Genomic DNA, 20,627 nt, shown 5'->3' on the forward strand with positions numbered 1-20,627 from the left:
AGGTGAAATAAAGGAGGATCAGCAGGATTACACAGAAACTATAGTTTGGGTTTCCACAAAATTTAGAGAGATCCTGGCATGTCGCATATTTCCACCAATTAAAATCCAACACTAGAAAAAGGGAAACACTTGTGTCCCAAGCTCAGCCAGCAGAGGGCGTCATTACACTGAAAATACCGCTAATTAAAGAGAAGGAAGGTAAAAGGTGAAGTGAAGTTCATCTCTGTTACATGTCTGTTGTTTAAGACTCAGAAGTCCTGAGGAGGAAGTTTGGCTGCAAACACAAGGAACGTGACGTCAAACAGAATCTTGCGGTGCTCACAATGCGTTTAATTATTTACATTCACCAGAAAACTTTTTTTTTTTTTAAAAAAGGCTCCGAAATCAAATTCACATTTTACTTTTTCTGAAAAACAAAAAATGAAAAGTTCAAATGTTGACTGATTAAAAAAAACTGCGCGGTCACCGAGCTGCAGCGAACAACACGGACTCTGCGAGAACAAATGCAAGGTACAAAACACGAACTGATCAAGCGGAGATTTGAGTCCAGGAGCAACAGTGCAGCTCACAGCCCCATCACAGAGGGAAACACAGCAGCACCTGTTGAAGAGAACACAGTGCCCTCAATCAAACGGGAACGTTTCCCATGATGCTCTGCCATCTAAACTCAGCACGATGTCATCTAACAACAGGCTACGTCTAAGTCAACATTGCGTCGTACTTTTTGGGCTACCTTGACCATCTCCTGCGTCTGAGTCCGGGACTTTCCAGTCGAGCTGGCGACCTTTCTCGTAGAGTCCCTTCAGCACCTTCCTCACTTCGTCGTTCCCGCCTCCGCGACTCAGCTCCAGGTACTTCCTGTAGAGCTGCAGAGCGGTGCGAGCGTCTTCAATGCTGTCGTGGGTTTCGCCCTGGATGTTGAGGTCTGCGAGCGGGACAAAGAAGACGATCAGGGAGTCATGACTCCGACAGCAGCCGATTAGCATCAGTTTAGGATTATTGGGCGTTAACAGGGATTAACGCCTCAACGCTCCGTATACATCCTCTTTTATTCTTGGACACATGTGAGGAGACATCTGTACTAAATATTCAAAATATATATTTAAATAAACTCACTGATTTATCCTCAAAACTCTGGCTAGAAAATTTCAGATTTGTAATTTGGTGCATTAAGGGGGGTGGGTTACTCGGCGCTGACTTCACATTTGAAGAATATGGACGTTACGACTGCAGCTTCATTATTTGCTTCAGTTCTTCACTAATCAACGTTTTCCCTGAATTCAACTGACCTAGAAAATACCAGGCGAGGAATCTCAGAGAAATCATCCTCTTGCGGGGCAGATGGAACAGGTAGACGGTGTCGACCACTTGGTCTTTGAGAACCTTGAAAGAGCAAAGAAACAGAAACTTGAGTCCTAACGGCTCACAGAGAAAATTGAGTGTAAAGTGAAAGAGAAAATGTTTTTATTCTGCTGTTGAGCAAACACCGACCTGTAAACCAGGCGACTAAACAAACGTGATTAACAGAGTAACTTACCAGCAGGTTGATGACCCTGAAGTCCTTCTGTAGGCCGTGACCAACGAAGCGAACTCCCGTGTCGATGAGGAAGCGCAGTTTCAGGTACGTGGACTTCAGAGTCGTCAGATGCTTCGAAGAAATCTTTGCATCCAGATCTCCGGGTTTGATGCCGGAGTACTGAGTCAGGTAGTCGACCACCTGCAGGAACAAACATTCACAAGTGTTATGAAGACCCACATTTCAAGTCTTTCAATTGAATTCTATATATTTGTCCATTTATTTATATTTTAGCCTATTTTACGATCTGATCCTTTAAAATTAACACATTTTATTTTCTTATACTTATTTTCAGATTGAATTCATTTTAATACACTATTTTTTTTATTGCACTCACTTGAATACATGTATTCTCTCCTAGGATTGTATTATTTTATCATCGTTTACATATCTTCTATCTGTTCCCTTCACTTCTCTCCTGGCAAAGAGCAGGTTCAGTTCCATACTGACTCATCCAACGCATCGTGCCTGTGAACTGATCGCCAGCGATAAAAAAAAAAAAAAAAAAAAGGACACTCTGGCATTCCAAAGAAGGCAGCAGAATAGAGGAAGTAACGGGAGAAGGTGTCCTCCCTGCACAACCGTTTGGACGAGTGTATCCTGTTCCCACAAGAGCAGAAAAATTCCTGTGGAATTTCATGATGGATTTTCTGCGGTTGGGTAACCGTGGTGTTTTCACTCTGCGCTCTCTCACCTGCTCCTGAGTGGAGATGTAGTCGTCGATGAAGGGAACCCCCTCGTTTTGCCCCTGACCCCTCACACACGTGATCCTGGCCACGGACATCTGACTGGGCTTGATGGTCGACTTGGTGCCGTCACTGCGCAGTTCTGCTTCTTCCTGCAGACACAGACAGACACAGACAGACAGAGACACAGACAGACACAGACAGACAGACACAGACAGACAGAGACACAGACAGACACAGACAGACAGACACAGACAGACACAGACACAGTTTAGAGGGTGATTTAAAAGTAAAACAGATTTGAGTTGCATCACCACATGTATGTAGAAACACTGATTGAGATACTGATGAGCAGAAAAATCAATAATAATATTTTTTTAAGCAAAATCTGATCTCATCTTGTGAAATGTGAGAATTTCCCATATTGACAATGTGATGTATTTTTGACTTCTGTGTTTTGTGCTGTTGTTTGAACAGAATTAATATTTTTTCCAGAATCTTTCGATGGACTCACCTGATTGAGTGTGACAAACTCTGCGTCCAGCCCCACCAGGTCTCCGGCCTGTGGCATCTCACTGACCATGAGCGGGATGAAGGTGGCGTGACTCTTCCTCTGTTTCCGAGCCAGTGAAGCTTCTGTCAGCAGCACGCTCGCGTCGATGGGATTTTTAACTGTGACAAATGGCAAAGAAAGAGCAGTTAGATGAGACATAAACTTAATGCAAACCTTTGAGTTAAATTTCCACAGTTAACGTCCTTTAACTTACTGCGGAGGTCGTACTTGGTGTGGTAGTTCCTCTTGGCATAGTAAAGAATGGCCGGCACCTTCCAGCTCAAGTCAAACTGTGCAGCTTCAGCCTTCGACAAAAAGAAACGTTTATTTTCACATGACTGCAAAACTAAAGGTTTCAATAGAATTATACAAACGTGTGATAAACATATTATTTACCTTATCAATTGGCTCGATTAGGAAATCATTGAACAGGTACCACTGCTGATGTGTGACTCCCTGAAGCAAACACGTGTCACATTAAAGTTTCACAGAATCTACGTGGGGGCAGCTCGTCTCATGTCAAACTGTATTTACTCATCTGAGCTTCACTCACCTCTTTCCTCTGATGGTACGTCTCACCCACTTTGATGTGTGCTATCAGGTTTCCGCCCGTGCGGGCGTCCAGGACGTGAGGCACCGTGACCACCAGGTCATACAAAGAAGTGCCCGCCGCCTCTTCATCAGCGCTTAACTGTTGGAAATATGACGAGTCATTAATCTCATGTAGATCTTGACATCACAATAATCATCACATGGTGAGCAAGATGAGGTAAAGTAGTAAAATCAGTCACCTCCTCCCCCTCAGGCCAGCTGCAGATCTCCAGCCCCTGACTTTTGCTGATGGACATTTTGAGAGTGGGAGGGATCCAGACATGTCGCAGATCCTCCGCCCGAGTGTCGACAGCAAAGCCCTCCATGTTGCACATGTCCTCCCCACTGCACAAGGACCAAGTTTAGACACATTCAACTCATATCATGTTATTTGTGGAGCTGTCGATTCACAGAAACTTAACTGGCAAAAATCTTTAAGTTAATTTTTATACAAAATAATTGTGACTTAAATATCTTTGGATTTTAAATTGATGATAAAACAAGACAAGCAATGTGAAGACGTCTCTAAGATCATGTTGGGTATTTCTTCAGATGTTTGAAAGAATAAACTAAATTGAAAAAATGTAACGACAGTGAACATAATTATGAATTATAATAAAAAGGATCTTACTCTAAGCACCACTCGGTGGGCATCGGTGGGGGTTCTTTAGGTTTTGGAGGTTCCATCGCCTCTTTCTGCATGACCTTATTGAAGGCAAACTGTGAAGACCACAACAAACAATCACGTGAATCATGGAATTAGAAAACCTGCAACTTCCAAAGTGTATTTGAAACTTGTCAGAGTGGAACATTACCTCCGCCTGAGCCTTCCAGAATTCAGCCTCTTTGGCACTGTTCACCTCACAGTTTATAACCAGCACATCTGGGAGACATCGAATGTTGCGCGTTTGCACCTAAAGTGACGAACAAAAACAATATCACACTGCGACACAGTTTTAAATGTGTTATATGTCTGAGGCTACGTCCACACTAAGACAGAAAACAGAAACCATCTCAGATGAGCACATTAGCTCCGGATCATATCACAGGACGCTTCACGTGCACTGGCTGTGTAAGGGTGTGTACAGAAAGCAGATGGTCCAATTGCATTTGGATTTTAGTTATTGGACCGGGAAGTGTTAAGAGTGTGGATACATTTTTTTTATGATTTTCGGGTGAACGTCAGCAACAGTTACGCGTAACGTCGTTCTGTGGATGTTGTCTGAATGACGGCTGTAACTCACCGTGGGCTGGTACTTCTCACAGTTTTCACACCAGGCCTGAGTGCTCTGCTCCAGACAGATGCTCTTCTTCAGGATCTCAGCGAAGTCATACTCCTTTATTGTCTTTTCTGTCAAGTGAAGTGAATATTGTTTATCAAACATAGAAGGGTTTCGTGGTCTTTCTGCAGCTTCAGCTTCAGCCTACACGACTCTCCTCGTGGAGCAGGACCTTGAACTCACCCTGAGAGTTCTGCTCAGGATAATGCATGGTGAAGAGCAGTGTGAGGGAGGAGCGGACCGTCTCCTTGCCACAGCGACACAGGCTGCTGTTCTCCACTTCACATCCAAACAGCTTTCCAATGACAGACTCACCAGAGGAGCCCAGGGAACTTCAAGAAATAAAAAAAATAAAAATGAGAACGTTTCCCTTGACTAGTTCCTAAATGTCTCCAGACTGAGCAGTGAGCATCAGGAGCTTTGTTCAGGGAACTATTTTGGCTCAGCTTTTGTTTGTTGCTCTGACCTGCTGCTGGCTCCCCTGTAGGCCTGCGGACCCTCCTGCTCCTGCGTCTCCTGGTGGAGCTGGGTGAGAATGAAGCGGTTCCAGCTTTGGATCAAGCGACCGAGTCTAGCTTTCCCCGTTTGCTCGTCTGAGTCTGCGAGGATGAGGCCCAGCGCCGAGGCTTCAGGGATGGTGCGAAACGCTCGGAGGAAGTTACTGGCCTGGAGGAGAGGAGACAGGAGAGTGGATGAAACCTCTGCTTTACCACAGGGATCCGCCTGCTGCTTTTCAGAGAGACAGCAACCGACAGCTACCTGACATGGATCTCCTCGAGACAAATCCAACATGTGGAAGAGGAAGCCGAGCTCACAGGCCAAACAAAACTCCTTCTGGCACAAATGATTCTGCACCAGACACCGGATTGGTTCCAGGAAATATAATACCTAACGTGCCAACACAAAGAGGAGACAACTCTGCATGAGTAGAAGAAAACTCCATCACTAAAGGACAGTTCACCTAAGACAACGACTGAAGAAGAACACTCTCAACCTTCCCCATTTCTCACCTGGATCATGCAGTTGCAGTAAGCATTAGGGATGTGAGGCTCCAGGCCAGCGAACAAGGTTCTGTTGTAATGTTTGAAGTCAAAGTCCTCCAGTCCCAGTTTAGAATATTTAATCGTGACCTGATACGGCAAAAAAACTCGGCTTTATCACACATTTCAGAAATAAAAAATGTTTTTTTTACACAATATATATATTATATCACAAAAGTCGACAAATTGTCCAATAAAATGTGGTGAACTGTACCTTTCTGTACTTTTTGGGCACCATGTAGAGGTGTGGCTCTTCATCTCGCCCGATGGGTGATTCAGGGACCTGATTGTAATTATCATAGTCGAGCTCCACATCTTTGATTTTGTAAGGAACCTGAAATCAACGCAGAAAACAGATTTTTAATAACGAATGACTGAGATCACACGTGTGAACATTTGGTGATTTTCAGTGCTGTGTGTTGCATCTTTTAACGTGCCTGGTTGCGAGGGCGGGTGCGAGGATTCGCTGCATAACCAATGAACCCAACGGTTTTCATTGTGCGCAGGATCTCTGGGTCCACAGGCGGAGCTCGTCTGTTGGACAAAGGACATTTCTTAGATGGGAGCAGATATGAAAATGATAAGGTTATTACCAAGCTATAACTAATGCAGTCTGGGTACTTCGAAAATCGTATCCACTCAATTTATATTAGTGATGTCATCGTGTGTAATCAGACACAGGTCAAACTTCAACACCACATTCTAATGGGGCCATATTTACGTTTAATGTAAGAAGTGGAGTCAGATTTTATGAGAATTAGTCGATGTTGAAATGTCTAATAATTACTGGAGATGTGTCTTTCTAGTCGCTGTTTTTTTTTTCAATTGTTCCGTATATTGCTTCAGCAAAGAGTGACATCACTTCTGTTGAATTTGTCAACAATGGCAGCAGAAGAGAGAAATACATTCCACATTGTGACTCAATATTTATATGACGTGAGAAGTGAGATCATACATTTCGTTGTGCAGCTTGATGTTTTGTACATATTATTTTGGTTTCATTTCATATACCAGGGAAAGCATAACGCTCTAGATATTCTACATTTCTGCTTTTGTCAACCAATCCCATTAAAGACCAAAAAAAAAAACAACCACGTGTTCGTTTTTCTGTCTCTCAATACTTTCCCACTTCCTGTTCATGTCTGTGGCCCTCTGTCCCCTGCTCGCTGGTTTCCACATAAGACGTAATCCTTAAAACATGGTTACAAGAGTAGTTTCATTTCTAACAAAGGCTAAATTATTGCCTAAAAAGCTGAGCCCTGTACTAAAGAAGAAGTAAACCGAGTGAATAATGGGAACTATGTTTACTTGCATTTCAAGAACTGAGCCTGAGTGTGAGTCTGAGGGGGAGCTCTGGTACTGGTGCCGTTATCAGGCTACACAGATTCTAACTGTTACTGAGATGAATTGATGTTTTTTACTTATTACTGTAAGAAAACTGTAGAGTTGAACCACAAAGATTGTTTAATGTATGTTCTTATGTGTAAATGTCACCTTACTCTTTGAAGTACTTTTGTAGGATCCTCACTATGCAACACACTGTAACTTCATCATGACTTCACCCACCGTACAGCATCATTTATGTTAAATACACATGACTGCGTTACCTGGGACTCGGTGCAGCCAGGGCAGCAGACCAGTCCGACAGCAGCGGCTCAGTGCTGGTCAGCGGCATGGGGATGAGCGAGATGGGCAGCAGGTCGTGGTTCCAGTCCAGCTGAGGCAGCGTGTCCACGAGGCACGGCAGCGCAAACTCCGTCTCCCGGGAGTAATCATTAAAGGACACTTCAGGAGCGTCAGACCACAGATGCACACACCCCCCAGAGTCCCCAAAGGACAGGGCTTGTTTGCTGGCTGAGACGTCAAAACTCATGAGCAGCTGCCCCACCGTGTTGACATGGAATACGTCTGCCAAGTTGGCAAGACCAGTGGGTTCACAGAACTGGCACTGACCTGGAGAGAGAAAGAGGATGTGGATAATTACATCATAACCCTTAATTAAACATTGGAAATGGTTTCTGAATACTAGTACATGAAGCCTGGGTGTTTGTTTACAAGGAACATTTTAAACTTTTACATAAATTGATAAACAAGTCAACAAACTGACAGAAGCAAATGATATGAATGAGATCCCACCATACCTGTCTGTGAGATGATTGCCAGACGTGACGTGTAGGTGGGAATGAAGCGCAAGAACAGGGGGTCGACGTGCACCTGAAGTGGAGTTACGGCTCTCATCATGCGGAGGTCATACACCATGAGAAATCGGTCGCATGCCAATCCATTCATTCCTCGGCTGGAGAATCCGCACGCAGCCAGAAGGTTCCCATGAACGTCAAAGTCCGAGAGGCTGCCCGAGAAGGCGTCAAACTCGTGCTCCGTCTTGAAAGTACGCAGGTCTCGAAGAGTTATCTGGTTTTAACAGAGGGCGACCGTGAGAGATGTGTAACCTTGAAAAACATCTTTCACACAGTGATTTCTTCAAGTTATCTGTACCTTGCCAGAGGTGTGACCACAGAAGAAGAAACGACTGGTTTGACGCATTATTGCAACTCCTGGTACCTCGACTGTGAACTGTCGGTACACACAAAAAGAAAGTAAACAGTCCGTCACTTGTGCTTACGCTTTGGTTATTTTTATATCACCTGGCAGAATAAACCAGCTGCAAATGATGATAAACTTAATCCTGAAGTCTCACCTTTTGAGTTTCTTGAACCGTATTCAAGTCAAGTTCAATCACATAGTTTTGCAATCCGCCCATGATCATCATATTGTTGTCAGTCATGAGGAGACTATGCATATCAGCTCCTTCCTCCATCCTGTAACACACACATACGTTATTGATCATCTGGAACTTAAATCAAGAGGAAATAAACAATCTCGGCACAATGACATTAGTTCCACTTTAGTTTTAGCGACACTTACGGATAATCAAACATGACAAGGCCCCCACGAGTGTGGCATTTAAGGTTGCTCTTGGAGAGGAACAGCACGCCTGTTTCCAAACTCTGAATTTGTCGGATGTCATCGTTGGAGTGCGCTTGAAAAGAAGAATACCGGCCCATTGTTGGTCCAAAGAACGAGCTTGCATGGCCCTGAATAAAAGGATTAAAATAATATTCATGCATTTGTATTAAAGCGGTAGTTCAGAATCAATCTAAACTCCAGGATCAGGACTCACTCTGTGGTTTCCCATCCAGAGCATTTCCTCCTGCAGGTCGAAATGTGTTGCAGTGACTGGGATGCCGACTTCTGACACGACACTGTGCAGCTCAGAAAACATCCCCTCCATGAGGTGCACTGTCTCGGGGCCTGTGACATTCAACCCCTCTGGATCGAGCTCCACGCCCTGAAGGAGACTGGGGTTGAGGTGCGGATCCATGGAGGGCTCCATACCCGGCTCCAGCGTCCCGTGAAGGCTGGGTGGGTATTCACCCATCCCAGGGTCGAGACCGTCAAAGTTCATCATGGGTACGGCTGAGTCAACCTGCAGAGGAATGGAAGCTGTGAACATTCATGCATCTAGAGCCCAGTTTTATTTTAGAGTTGCAAAGATTACAAATCACTCACATAAATAGAAACTTACAACATCACAACTAAGGATTCATTAATTAAATAAGATAATATTATATTGTCAAAATTAAACAAAATATATTATGAAAATGTAGGAATTTAATTACATCTTATTAGTTATGATATGGCTGCATGTTTGATTACGTATACATTGAATAGACTCAGGGTGCAACTTAAAATCTATTCTACAGGACAAACGAGAGCTTAACTTTATAGAAGTGGAGTTTCTCAAATAAAACGAATTTATTATACGCTCTGAACTTCTTTTATACTTTCACTACATCATAAAAACACCAGTTGTATTGTGTGGTTGGTGTTTTGAAGTGTGTTCATCTGACAGAATTCACACTTGTACTAAATATCCATAAATCTATTATCTACGATCTTACTTTAGATTTCACTTATCCGCCCCACGTTGTGTTTTGTGTAGCAGCGGGACCATGTTGTGATAAATGAGGCTAACAACAGCCCTGCTAACAAAAACACATCGTTTGTTTTGATTGTTGTTAGCATCTTCAGGCTAGCTGTGCTGTTAGCATTAGCTTGGTTAGCAGTAGCCAGCTCCCGGAAGTTTACGTTAAAACCGAGCGCTAAGAAAACAACTCTCCGAAATCTAACGAGTTGTACTGACGCGTGAAACTTGCGCTAAAAGTTTTTACGTCTGTGTATCTCCTCACGTGCAGCAGCCTTGGTTTCACTGTGGACAGCTAAGTTAAGCTAAACTAGCTTAGCATCGTTGCAAAAACCCCTTGAAGCTAGCGTGGGACTCGAAGAACTCGTTTTCTACACAGACAATTAACGTGCAGCGGAAAACTGTGCGAGTTTAAACACGTGTAAACTTTACACCGACCTATTGTTGAGATGTTCACATCACATGTGTCCATGTTCATCCACAACACACAGAGAGCTGAAGACAGGGAGGCGTTCAAGAGCTGCACACAGGGAGCTGCAGACAGGGAGGCGTTCAAGAGCTGCAACACAGGGAGCTGCAGACAGGGAGGCGTTCAAGAGCTGCACACAGGGAGCTGCAGACAGGGAGGCGTTCAAGAGCTGCACACAGGGAGCTGCAGACAGGGAGGCGTTCAAGAGCTGCACACAGGGAGCTGCAGACAGGGAGGCGTGAATTCCTTATTGTTCATGCACAGAGAACTGAGCCTCATGGGTTTGTAAGACAAAGAAAATGGTATTAGAATAAATAATAGATTACTGTGCAGGAATAGTTAATAAAATTCATTAAAAAAACATTAAAACATATAGTAATAGCTATTTTTTTGTATTTATCTATGTATTAAAGGTACAGTGTGTAGAACATAGTGATATCTAGTGTTGAAATGTCATGTTGCAGCTGAACAGCCCTCACCTCACCCTCTCATTCCAAACATGAAAAAGAACCTGTGGTAGCTTCAGTTGTCATAAAAACTCAAAAGGTTTTAGTTCGTCCAGTCTGGACTAATGTAAAAAACATGGCGGCCTCCGTAGAGAGGGTCCCCCGATGTAAATACAAAGTTTTTAAATATAAAGGGCCTTTTCTGGGGTAAAGAAAACTACAATTCAGACAATTGAGATGAAACTAACTAGTGAAAACATCATGAGGATTATTCTACAGTAAATGTTTGCCGATAGATCCCTTTCACCTAAATCTTACACACTGGACCTTTAACTCATATATTTGTACATTCATTCATTAATATATTTTTACATGTGTTTATTATTTCAACTCTGTAGACATTATACTTATACGCCCACACACCAGAGACTCTTTCCATGTGCAATAACACTTGAATATTGATTATTTAACAATACTCGTTTGCACCTTTTTAATTGAGCTTGTTTGTATCATTGTTTAGTTAGAGATTCTATTGTTTTAATGTTTTTATTTCATTGTGTTGATTTGCTGCTTCTGCTTCGTTTTGAGATTCTGGTGTTTCTATTTCATTGCTGCTCACCGGGTCCTCAGTACTTATATTCGTTCCCTCATGTGCCTCATGTTTTGAATGAAAATAAACCTCCTTGAATCATGAATGATGTTAATTGTCTTCTGTACTAAATGTATTTATAAAGCACTTTTCTTCTCTTGATGATTGAACAATGGATATACAAATAATAATAATTAGAACCAAGGGAATATCAAATGTAGACTGAAGGACAAGTAATGAGACAAATGATGTGAACTTCTATTGTAAAGATGGTGCTCGAGGTCATTGAACACTTCTTTTCACACCATTTTGGTATCTGCTACCAACTGGAGTTGATCATCACGACAGCCACACCTCTATTTCCACATTACAGAATAACAGAACATGGGAAATGTAAAGGAAGTGTGAGCACATCTTCTGCCGTCCCTTATCAGTTTCCTTTTGTAGTTCGGTAGAAGTGAGGAGGGTTTTCTCTGGTTGACAAAAGGGGGCAGATGGAAAGTTTGATCCAAAATTCAGATCAAATCTCATCTCTTGAGCTCAGCAGTGACACCCCCATCTAAATTAATTAGTGTATCATATATTTATATATATTTATATATATACATCCTCCACGTGGCAGGTCTGTATCAGCCACTACTTATATTTACAGGTAAATGTGATTATTTGAAGCAGGTTGTAATCGGACAGTATGGACTTTGTGATATGACATCATGTGGTCATCGTGTGACTCATTTGCTCCTCACAGTGTCATGCACTCGGTGTGAACTCACCTGAGGGATGCCCAGGAAATCCCTCCCCTCCCACGTCCCAGTCGGGCGTGCACCTGAGCCCATTTAAAAGCAGCCGCCGGACTCTTGAGTCCATCACTGACGGGGACGAGCAGGAGCCACAGGACGCGTCCACATCATCTCTGACAGACACCATGAGTTTCTCTGTGTTCACTGCGCTGCTCTGGCTGTTTGCCTCCGCCTCCTGCGCCCCCACCGCCGGCCGCTGGCTGCAGGATGCATGCGCGGAGGTCCGGGGCAGCTCCCTGGAGCTCAACCGCCTGGCTAAAACCTATTCTGTGCAGGTGAGTGCTGAATTACTCATTGTAGATGCTAAATATATGGAAATAACCTTCACACACAGCATTGGATGAGAGTTGTTTCACTCAGAATTTACTTTCTATAGTTGTACACTGGTATAATATTACCTGAACACTGGCTTTAATTTTAATGTCGTTTTTTTTGGATGATTTCGAAATTATTGATGCAAAACATATAGAAGTGACATTAACATACAGGATTTGAAACTAGTTTGCTTAACTATGATTTGCATACATTTATATTATCATGATTAGTCTTCACTGAATATTTACTTTACATTTATTTTACATATGTTTATTATTTTGTATAAGCTATATACTGCACTGACCTTGTCTCCACTCATATGATCCGTAGGCACCCAAAGAAGAAATAGATTTCTACACCTTACCTGCTTGGATAGAGGCCAAGGACATGTGTGATCCTGCGACGCTCAAACATACATCTGCAGTAAGCAACACATTTACAAACCAGATGTAAATACTGACACAGATGTCAGTGTCAGTATTTGGTTATGTATGAACAAGATAGACTGTGACATCAAGAGAAGTTGAGTACCTGATGTTAAAGTGCCTCTCTCCATCCTCAGCCCTGCATTGGGAAGATACTGAGCCTCCTGACGAGCTACAACGCTGCAGTGAAGAGAGTTGCTGGAGTTCAGAGCTGCAAAGAGTTTGCAAGCAAAGTGACGCCAGTGATGGAAAAGCTGCACAAAGACCTGAGCACATGTGTGAAGTCGAGGGAAGGGATGGATCACATGGAGGTAAAACCATTTTATTTCATGATTAAGGGTGTGGGCGGAGGGGGTATTTTATCATTAGACTCTGTAGATTTGTTAAACTCTATGTTTTTTTTATTTTACAGGACTCCCACCCCAGTGAAGAAGAGACCGTTGATCACTGGCAGGAGGCTCCGCTGTGCCACTACACCAAGGACAGACTCTTCTCCTTCTCCATCCTCACCGCTCGTGTCTTCGCTGTTGGGGATCCGGCTCATCACACTAAAGGCTTGTCTCAGAAATGCGTGTAGAGCATCGCGTGTTTTAAGTGTTGGCTGATTCTGCAGCTGAGAATTATTCTACAAGCATCCTGCCTATTTGATCACATTGATCGAAGTGGTGCAGCATTCAGTGGCTGATCATGTCGATACAACAGAGTTTTTTTACGCTGACATATCTGCCATGTATTTCCAATGGAATAATATATGTATTCATTAATATATTTATTGTATTTATTTAGTATTTATTGTTTAGTTTATGTATTTATTCATATTGATTAAGCGAAAAAGATACAATCTCCAAAAATAAACAATAATCAATCACATCAATAATTGTGGTGTTGTCCATCAATGATGTCTTTGTATTTTTTGTGAACAGAAAACAAACCTGATAAATAATTCCACACCTGTGCTGACACCCTTTTTCTAAAACTGCACATTCAGTAAAATGTGCTGTGATAAGGAGGAAGTTGTGCTTTCCTAAAACACTCCTGCTGCTCTTTGGGGAGCCACAACTTCCTGCATACTTCCTCCCAGTAAGCATGTCTGTTATTGTGGACACGCTGATGATGTGTAACACTAGTATAGTAGTTATCCAATGAAATAAGGAAGCTATTGCATTTAAAGGGGAAGAAGAAGCAGCAGTGAGCTCTGTAATAAAGGTACAGGATTGCTCAACGAGGAAGTTTGATGTATGAATGACATATCAACCTGTCATCAGATTCCACCCTCATTCATCCTGAGGAATAAAAAAAAAATCTCCAGGTGTTTATTGTTTGTATCTGATGAATGAGTTTCACAGCAAAGGAAGAAATGATCTAGTGTTTTCCAAGAAATGCGAGGGAGTAAGGAAATGAAAAATTAGATGCACAGACGTGTTGATCTGTGTGAGGATGATGCAGCAGGGAGGTCAACATTGGGTCACTTGTGGAATTGTGTGATGCAAAAATTGATATATGATATCATGCAATTCAATCTGATTACGACGTGTCTCCTCTGAAGGGGCACAGCAGTGGTGTTGTTATATGGACAAAACACTGTCACATGAAATACTGATTTGATCTAGTTCTGCTGCACTTTGAAATAAATAACGATAATAATAACTTTATATGTAAAGCACTTTTCAATACAAGTATCATAGTGCATTACAACAAACGATATAAAATTCACAAAAAATCAGAGTAAAGAAATAATAATAATTCATAATAAAAGTTGTATCATGCGATAAAAGATTTTTATTTTTAGAGATTTAAGAAGAGAGATAAAACAGGTAACTGATTCTGCTCGTCTAAATAAAAGCTACAAATTATGTCTGCAGAAATGAAAGACTCACATATAGTTCATCACTAATGTCAACTTCTGACTCTGCTACCTATGAGAGTAGGTATTTAGTTTAATTTAGTTTAAAAACAAATAAATAGAATAAAAAAGGCACAGAGGTAATGACGTCTGATCTACTGAGTGGACCAGTAGCCAGTCAGATTTACTTTTAGCTTCTCTCAATGTTATCAGATTAGATTATATTATATTCAACTTTATTGTCATTGCACATGTCACAAGTACAAAGTGATGAAATGCAGTTTGCATCCAACCAGAAGTGCTTAAACAGTAAATAAATATATGTTACAGTATGCTAAAGTTTAAGTATATGTTAAACAGTGAATACATTTAATTTATTTATTGTTATTGTGATTAATGGGCTGAAACACTTTTGAAGTGATTATTTTCATAACAACAACCAGTCTTACAGAGCTCAAGTGTGATGGTTCAACTGCTCCGTGGCCCAAAACATTTAACTGAATTATAATTTTTCTTCTTCTTCTTCTAGTCATGGATTTTATAATTTTTCCTGTGAAGAACTTCGTAACTTTGTTTAGATAAGGGCTTTACAAATACAGTTATTATTATTATAATTTCCAGATTTAATCTCTTCACGCACCACACATGCTAATGGGAAGTTTACTTCTTCTCACAGTGACGGTAAAAGTGTTTCGGTTTTCATTCCCAAGCATTAGTCATTTACACAACCTTCGATTTAGGTTGGGAGTAAATTTCCATGCTTGAGTTTATTGTTCATTCAACCGTGTATTATCTGTCTTGAATCAGATTAAACGCAGTGCTGCTGCTGCTGCTGCTGCTGCTGCTGCTGCTGCTGCAGGGCACTGGGACGAGTCTGTGTTATTTCATTTCGAGTCTAGCCTATCTTTTGACCCCACTGAAAATAATCGAAATCACAAAATAGCTTTAAATCACATTACTGACACAAATTTCCGGTTCAAAACAAATTATTTAAAAAAAGGCCTAAGATCTAGAAGGATGTGCTTCTGCAAAACCTACGTGTTTTAGACAAAAATGGATATTTATGACACAGGTGAATATCCTGTATCAAGCTTTAAATCCACTTTTAAAACTTGTAAAACAAATGAAATAATCGCACAGTAGACAAGACTGGTTTTATCTACTTCTAAACCAACCATCATTGTATCTAAGTGGTGGAGGAAGAAGTACTTGTGAAACAGCAATGTCAAGAGGTAGAAATACATGTTATGAGTACTGAGAATAATAAGGGAGGAAGCAGGTAAGTGTGAGGCTAGTTTACACTTCTTTACATACAGCTGTGCAGCTGTTGCATTGGATGCAAAGTTTTATCAAACTGCATCACTTTTTTTCTGTGTCACGGAATCAACACACACCAAAATACAGGGCACGGTCATTTCATCATAGAAGAGCTGTAAGTTCATAATTTTCACTATCAGTATGTTTCACAGTTGTTTTCCTTGATGATCAAATCATTAATAACAGCTCATCTCCGCCTGTGGCCCTCAGGCAGGTTCACATCTAAACCACAACACATGGCTACGTTTTCCTTTCATTGTGATCTTGTGTGATCTTGTGTGATCTTGTGTTATCTTGTGTGATCTTGCACACGAAAAGTGAAACTCGAAACTACGTATGTGGGGAATTAACAGTGATTTTGAAGCACAGCTCACATGCCATGGAGTATTGTGGGGATTTCTTGGAGGACCAGCGGCTCTGTGCATAAGGACATACCCGTGGAGCTGCGGACGTCCGGGAGGACTGTGCTGCCGCTGCAGCTGCTGCAGCCTGCAGGGCGGTTCTCTGCAGAGGGAGGGCGGGGCTCCAGGAGAAACAAGGAACTTCCTGCTGAGCCACGACAACGGAGGAAGGTAAAAGTTTTGCTTCGCGGAAACGTGAAGTTTAAAAAAAAAAAAAAAAAAAGAAGCTTGAACCGACACACGAGTCACAGCAGCGAGTGTGTCCGACAGAGGAGTTCACCCCCGCCGCTGTTAGGTTGTTGTCTGCAGCCGGAGGGGGGGGAGGGGTAGGGAGGGGGTTCCGTGTTTAACTTGAGCTAACGTTAGCAACCTGTGGATAGCCGCTGCTGGCTAACTAGCTAGCTAGCTAGCTGGCTAATGCCACAAGGAGCTAAGGTTAGCATGTCAGGTGGAGCTTTAGAGCCCGAGCATCGTGTCAACACCGATGACACGGTGAAAGAGGGTTTCTGCTTCTTCTTCTGTGGTGAACTTTGGTTTAATGTTGCTGCGAGGTGATGAGAGAGAGAGAGAGAGCGCTTGTTTGATCGCAGAGTGACGCTCAGGCGGGTGGAGTCAGCACCTCACTGGGTTTGTTGTTGTTGTGTTTTTGTTGTTTCTCTGAGATTGTTTCTTGAAGTCACATAGAAGCTCACGAGTCTGCTGTGATCCTCCCACACAAAGCGTTTGGTTCCCCAATGTAGAGCACATCAAGAGAACATCTGGGCAATCAATTAGTCGGTACGGAGGCCGAGAGAGCTCAACGCGCTGCAGAAAGTCACAACACATGCAAATACAGAAACGCGCTGCAAGTTGCGAAAAGGACACCGGAAGTGTTCCCAGGGGACCCAATCAAGTGAGGAACCTGTCTGCAGTTCAATGCTCTGTGGAGTTCCATCGCCACCGATGAACAGCAGACACGGTCCCATCAGCCTGCGTGTCGTAGAATTCACAGGACCCCGGGAGGAGGCTGCTGATGAAGCGAATGAGAAGAAGAGGCCGTGGTATGCAGACGTGACTGGAGAACAATAGTTTGCCCTGGGGAGGTTGGCTGCAGGGTTTCCTTGCAACATCCACCAACAGGTTGTTCAAAGATCCGGGAGGATCCACAGACAAGCTCTGCTCCAGAGCATAAAACAAACACCACACAGGGCAGAACGCTGCAGCCAATATTCAGGGTTTAGTTTAAGAAGGCATAGAGGATCTGATCTGCTGAGCGGGCCACGTGGCTTTCATAGTACCGCCATACAAGCCAGTAGTCAGTCAGATTTACTCATAGCCTCAGCGTTCCCTTAAGGTCGGGCCAACACACTTGATGCTACGGTGAACAACGGAAGTTATGTCCCTAACATCCGCTGGTGGCCACTAACACCTGCTCACGTCTACTGGTAGTTGATAACTTAACTTAAAAAGACCTTCAAATGCACAAGGGATATTCATCCAGTTTCGTTTTATTTTAGAATATAGGACAAGATGGTGAATATCCCTCGTTGTCGACCCTAAACGAAGACTTGAGGAAACAAAATATGAGGATTTTGAGATGATCTTAGTGGATCAACATGAATATTGAAAACTATTCTAGAATATAAAATAATCCTTTAGTAGCACATTTGCCAAATGTGCTCAGGTCCGCAGGTTTTCTCTTCTCAGGTTTAAGATCGATCTCGTTTGTGAGCTTCCAGCGTCTCACACTTTGTCTCTCTCTGTCTTCAGGATGAACGTGGGTGTAGCTCACAGTGAAGTGAACCCCAACACGCGGGTGATGAACAGCCGGGGGATTTGGCTCACCTACCTGCTCTTGACTGTTGTGCTGCATGTCGTCCTGCTCAGCATCCCTTTCTTCACCGTGCCCCTCGTCTGGACCCTCACCAACGTCATCCACAACCTGGTCAGTTAAAAATATATTAATTAATGAATATTAATTACATGGCCGCAGGTAGCGTAACCTGAGTGGTGAGAAAGTTTGGCAGGTTTTAATGTGATTTCTCCTTTCAAGAGGATTGTATGAATGATGTAGTGAGTCTACAGGATTTATTACATATCTGAAACATTTATTTTTGTGTCGGACAATACATCTATATGTCATTAAATTTGAGTGTGGGGGTTTTCTTCCAATCAATGACTAATAAAATGACGATTATATATTCACTAGGGATGTAATTGACCTTCTAAACGATAATTGACGCTCATGGACCATTAACCAACAAGTTGTAAATGTTTTGTCTTCCTCATTAAAACATGTAAAGTGGGTTAATTTTTAAATGTGCGAACAGCATTAACAGTACATAATGAGGATTCGCTCATCATCACACCCACAGTGCTGCTGTGCTCTCTCTTTCTCACACACAGACACACACACACACTTATTTCAGTGGCCCGTCCAAACATCCATGTTCACCGGGCAAACAAAATAATCCACCCTCATGATCAGAGCAGACATCTTTTCTACAGGATTTTAGTCAGAAATAGCGACATGTCCTCTGGGGTCAGTCTGTTAACAGATAGTATCAATGTCCGGGGATTAACCAGTATTTTAAATCAGTTAAAATCCTTTTTGTAGGTTAAACGGTTTGTGATGAACATCCCTGATATTCACGGTAACAGGTATTTGTTATTTTGAACGGTGACTGAAGCTGGAAATTTCACTGAAGTGGACTCGGGGGAAACAAAAGAGACATGTAGGAGCTGGCTGGAGCAGGTCCTCTGGACTTCTAATGATTCAGTGGGAAATCTTAAGTCTGTCTCTGTGGCTAACGATGTGGGTGTTTCTCTGTTGTGTGATTTCCCTCCTGCAGGTGATGTACCTGTTCCTACACACAGTGAAGGGCACTCCCTTCGAGACACCGGACCAAGGCAAAGCTCGTCTGCTCACACATTGGGAACAGATGGACTACGGTGTCCAGTTCACATCTTCGCGTAAATTCCTCACCATCTCACCAATCGTCCTGTGAGTAGGAGGGGGGGGGGGGTTTACTTTGAGAGTAAACGTTTTGAAACGTCCGTGGAATTTTTAAACAATTGATCTCAATAAAATCTAGCAAAGATATTCCTCGTTCCCACACAATTAATTTTAATGAATTTGGTGATCCCCTATTTTTTCTCTAGCACTTTCATTAGGACTTTGTTTTTTTGGCCAAATGTTTACAAAGCTAATGACTCTTATCAGTGTCAGCTGTACTTTCAGTGGGGAGATTATTCTCAGTTGGAAGTTTTGAATAATCCTCCCATGATCCAATAACAGTCAGTTCCATTGTGCGAGCAGAAGAATTAAACTGAAACATGATTTGGTGAAAAGATTCTCATTCAGCCTCAATTCTTAAAGTACAGCAGCAGTGGGTACATTCAGAGAGATGTCAGAGGGATGTCTTCAGATGCAAAGCTAAATGTTTATCACGCAGAGCAACAGCACTGCAGAGCTCGAATGGCACTCTGAGCACACACTCCTCTGACGATCTGTTCTTATGTTTTTGCGTCATCTTGCTTTCAAACAAACAAACAAACTGAACAGACGGGTGAAAACTACATCTCGACCTCTGAGATGGTGTCTCACGTGTTGAGCGGTGGATTGCATGAGACCATTGTGTGTTTTTGGTGTGAAGGCTCCAGCAGACACGTTGAATCTGACACTGTTCTGTCTCTGCAGGTATATTCTTGCCAGTTTCTACACAAAATACGACGCCACGCATTTCCTGATCAACACAAGCTCCCTCTTAAGTGTCCTCCTCCCGAAGTTGCCTCAGTTTCATGGAGTGCGGATTTTTGGAATCAACAAATACTGACAGAACAATGGATTTTAACCACTGGACTAAAGTTTTTTTTCTTGTTTCAGCGGAACTATTTTATGATGAGAGTTCGAGGAGAAGAGTTTGATTCGTCTTCACTGTACAGACTGTGTGAAGTAATTTATGAAAGCTGCAGTGTGTGCTGCGTCTTGCAGCCTGAAAAGTAATTTTTTTTCTTTACTGATCTTTCTTATGTGGGTTTGTCTGAAGTCAGACTCTTTGCTGATCTTCAAATATGAGCAACAATTGAACTGCTCTGTTTTCAAAGGTAATGTTTATTTGTTACTCTGCCACAGACGTAGCTTTTTTATCACAACTGGTTTTCAATATATTATGTTTTTTTCTTGATTTACGATGAAGGATTTACTCGCAGCATTCCTCCAATAAACACTGCAGTCTTTATTTTGCTATGATACACATAAGTATGTAAGTTACTGTTAGATTTAAGAGCTCGATGTCTTTTCCTGCTTATAAAAATGGGCGATGACAGCTA

At 42.4% G+C, this 20,627-nt stretch overlaps 2 protein-coding genes and 1 long non-coding RNA gene across 7 annotated transcripts; 1 reads left to right on the forward strand and 2 right to left on the reverse strand.

The window, feature by feature from the left end:
• Positions 1–309: 309 nt before the first annotated feature.
• pan2 (poly(A) specific ribonuclease subunit PAN2) lies at positions 310–10,289 on the reverse strand. 2 transcript variants are annotated; one of them, XM_069527653.1, is made up of 26 exons: positions 10,150–10,289; positions 8,908–9,213; positions 8,652–8,821; positions 8,425–8,545; positions 8,223–8,300; positions 7,868–8,138; positions 7,334–7,679; positions 6,164–6,260; positions 5,941–6,060; positions 5,697–5,816; positions 5,446–5,574; positions 5,153–5,352; positions 4,870–5,018; positions 4,651–4,757; positions 4,222–4,320; positions 4,038–4,126; positions 3,607–3,751; positions 3,369–3,506; positions 3,212–3,271; positions 3,030–3,120; positions 2,777–2,934; positions 2,271–2,414; positions 1,538–1,717; positions 1,290–1,383; positions 734–925; positions 310–600 (listed from the first exon to the last, which is right to left on the reverse strand). In XM_069527653.1, exons 2-26 carry the CDS (start codon positions 9,193–9,195, stop codon positions 566–568), a joined length of 3,621 nt encoding a protein of 1,206 aa, XP_069383754.1. In that variant the 5' UTR covers positions 9,196–9,213; positions 10,150–10,289; the 3' UTR covers positions 310–565. The 2 variants fall into 2 exon arrangements, with proteins under 2 accessions (XP_069383754.1, XP_069383753.1); XM_069527652.1 differs by having other exon boundaries at positions 722–925.
• Positions 10,290–10,991: 702 nt separating this feature from the next.
• On the reverse strand, positions 10,992–16,518 carry LOC138410634 (uncharacterized). Its single transcript, XR_011243334.1, has 3 exons — positions 16,351–16,518; positions 12,862–12,966; positions 10,992–12,748 (listed from the first exon to the last, which is right to left on the reverse strand). It is a non-coding gene; the product is annotated as an uncharacterized lncRNA (long non-coding RNA).
• ormdl2 (ORMDL sphingolipid biosynthesis regulator 2) lies at positions 16,330–20,627 on the forward strand. 4 transcript variants are annotated; one of them, XM_020104723.2, is made up of 4 exons: positions 16,330–16,487; positions 18,066–18,240; positions 19,148–19,299; positions 19,996–20,627. In XM_020104723.2, exons 2-4 carry the CDS (start codon positions 18,067–18,069, stop codon positions 20,129–20,131), a joined length of 462 nt encoding a protein of 153 aa, XP_019960282.1. In that variant the 5' UTR covers positions 16,330–16,487; position 18,066; the 3' UTR covers positions 20,132–20,627. The 4 variants fall into 4 exon arrangements, with proteins under 4 accessions (XP_019960282.1, XP_019960283.1, XP_019960281.2 ...); XM_020104724.2 differs by having other exon boundaries at positions 16,474–16,611; XM_020104722.2 differs by having other exon boundaries at positions 16,477–17,356.

The sequence above is a fragment of the Paralichthys olivaceus genome, chromosome 6 (genome assembly GCF_024713975.1).
Source record: "Paralichthys olivaceus isolate ysfri-2021 chromosome 6, ASM2471397v2, whole genome shotgun sequence".
Lineage (NCBI taxonomy): Eukaryota > Metazoa > Chordata > Actinopteri > Pleuronectiformes > Paralichthyidae > Paralichthys > Paralichthys olivaceus.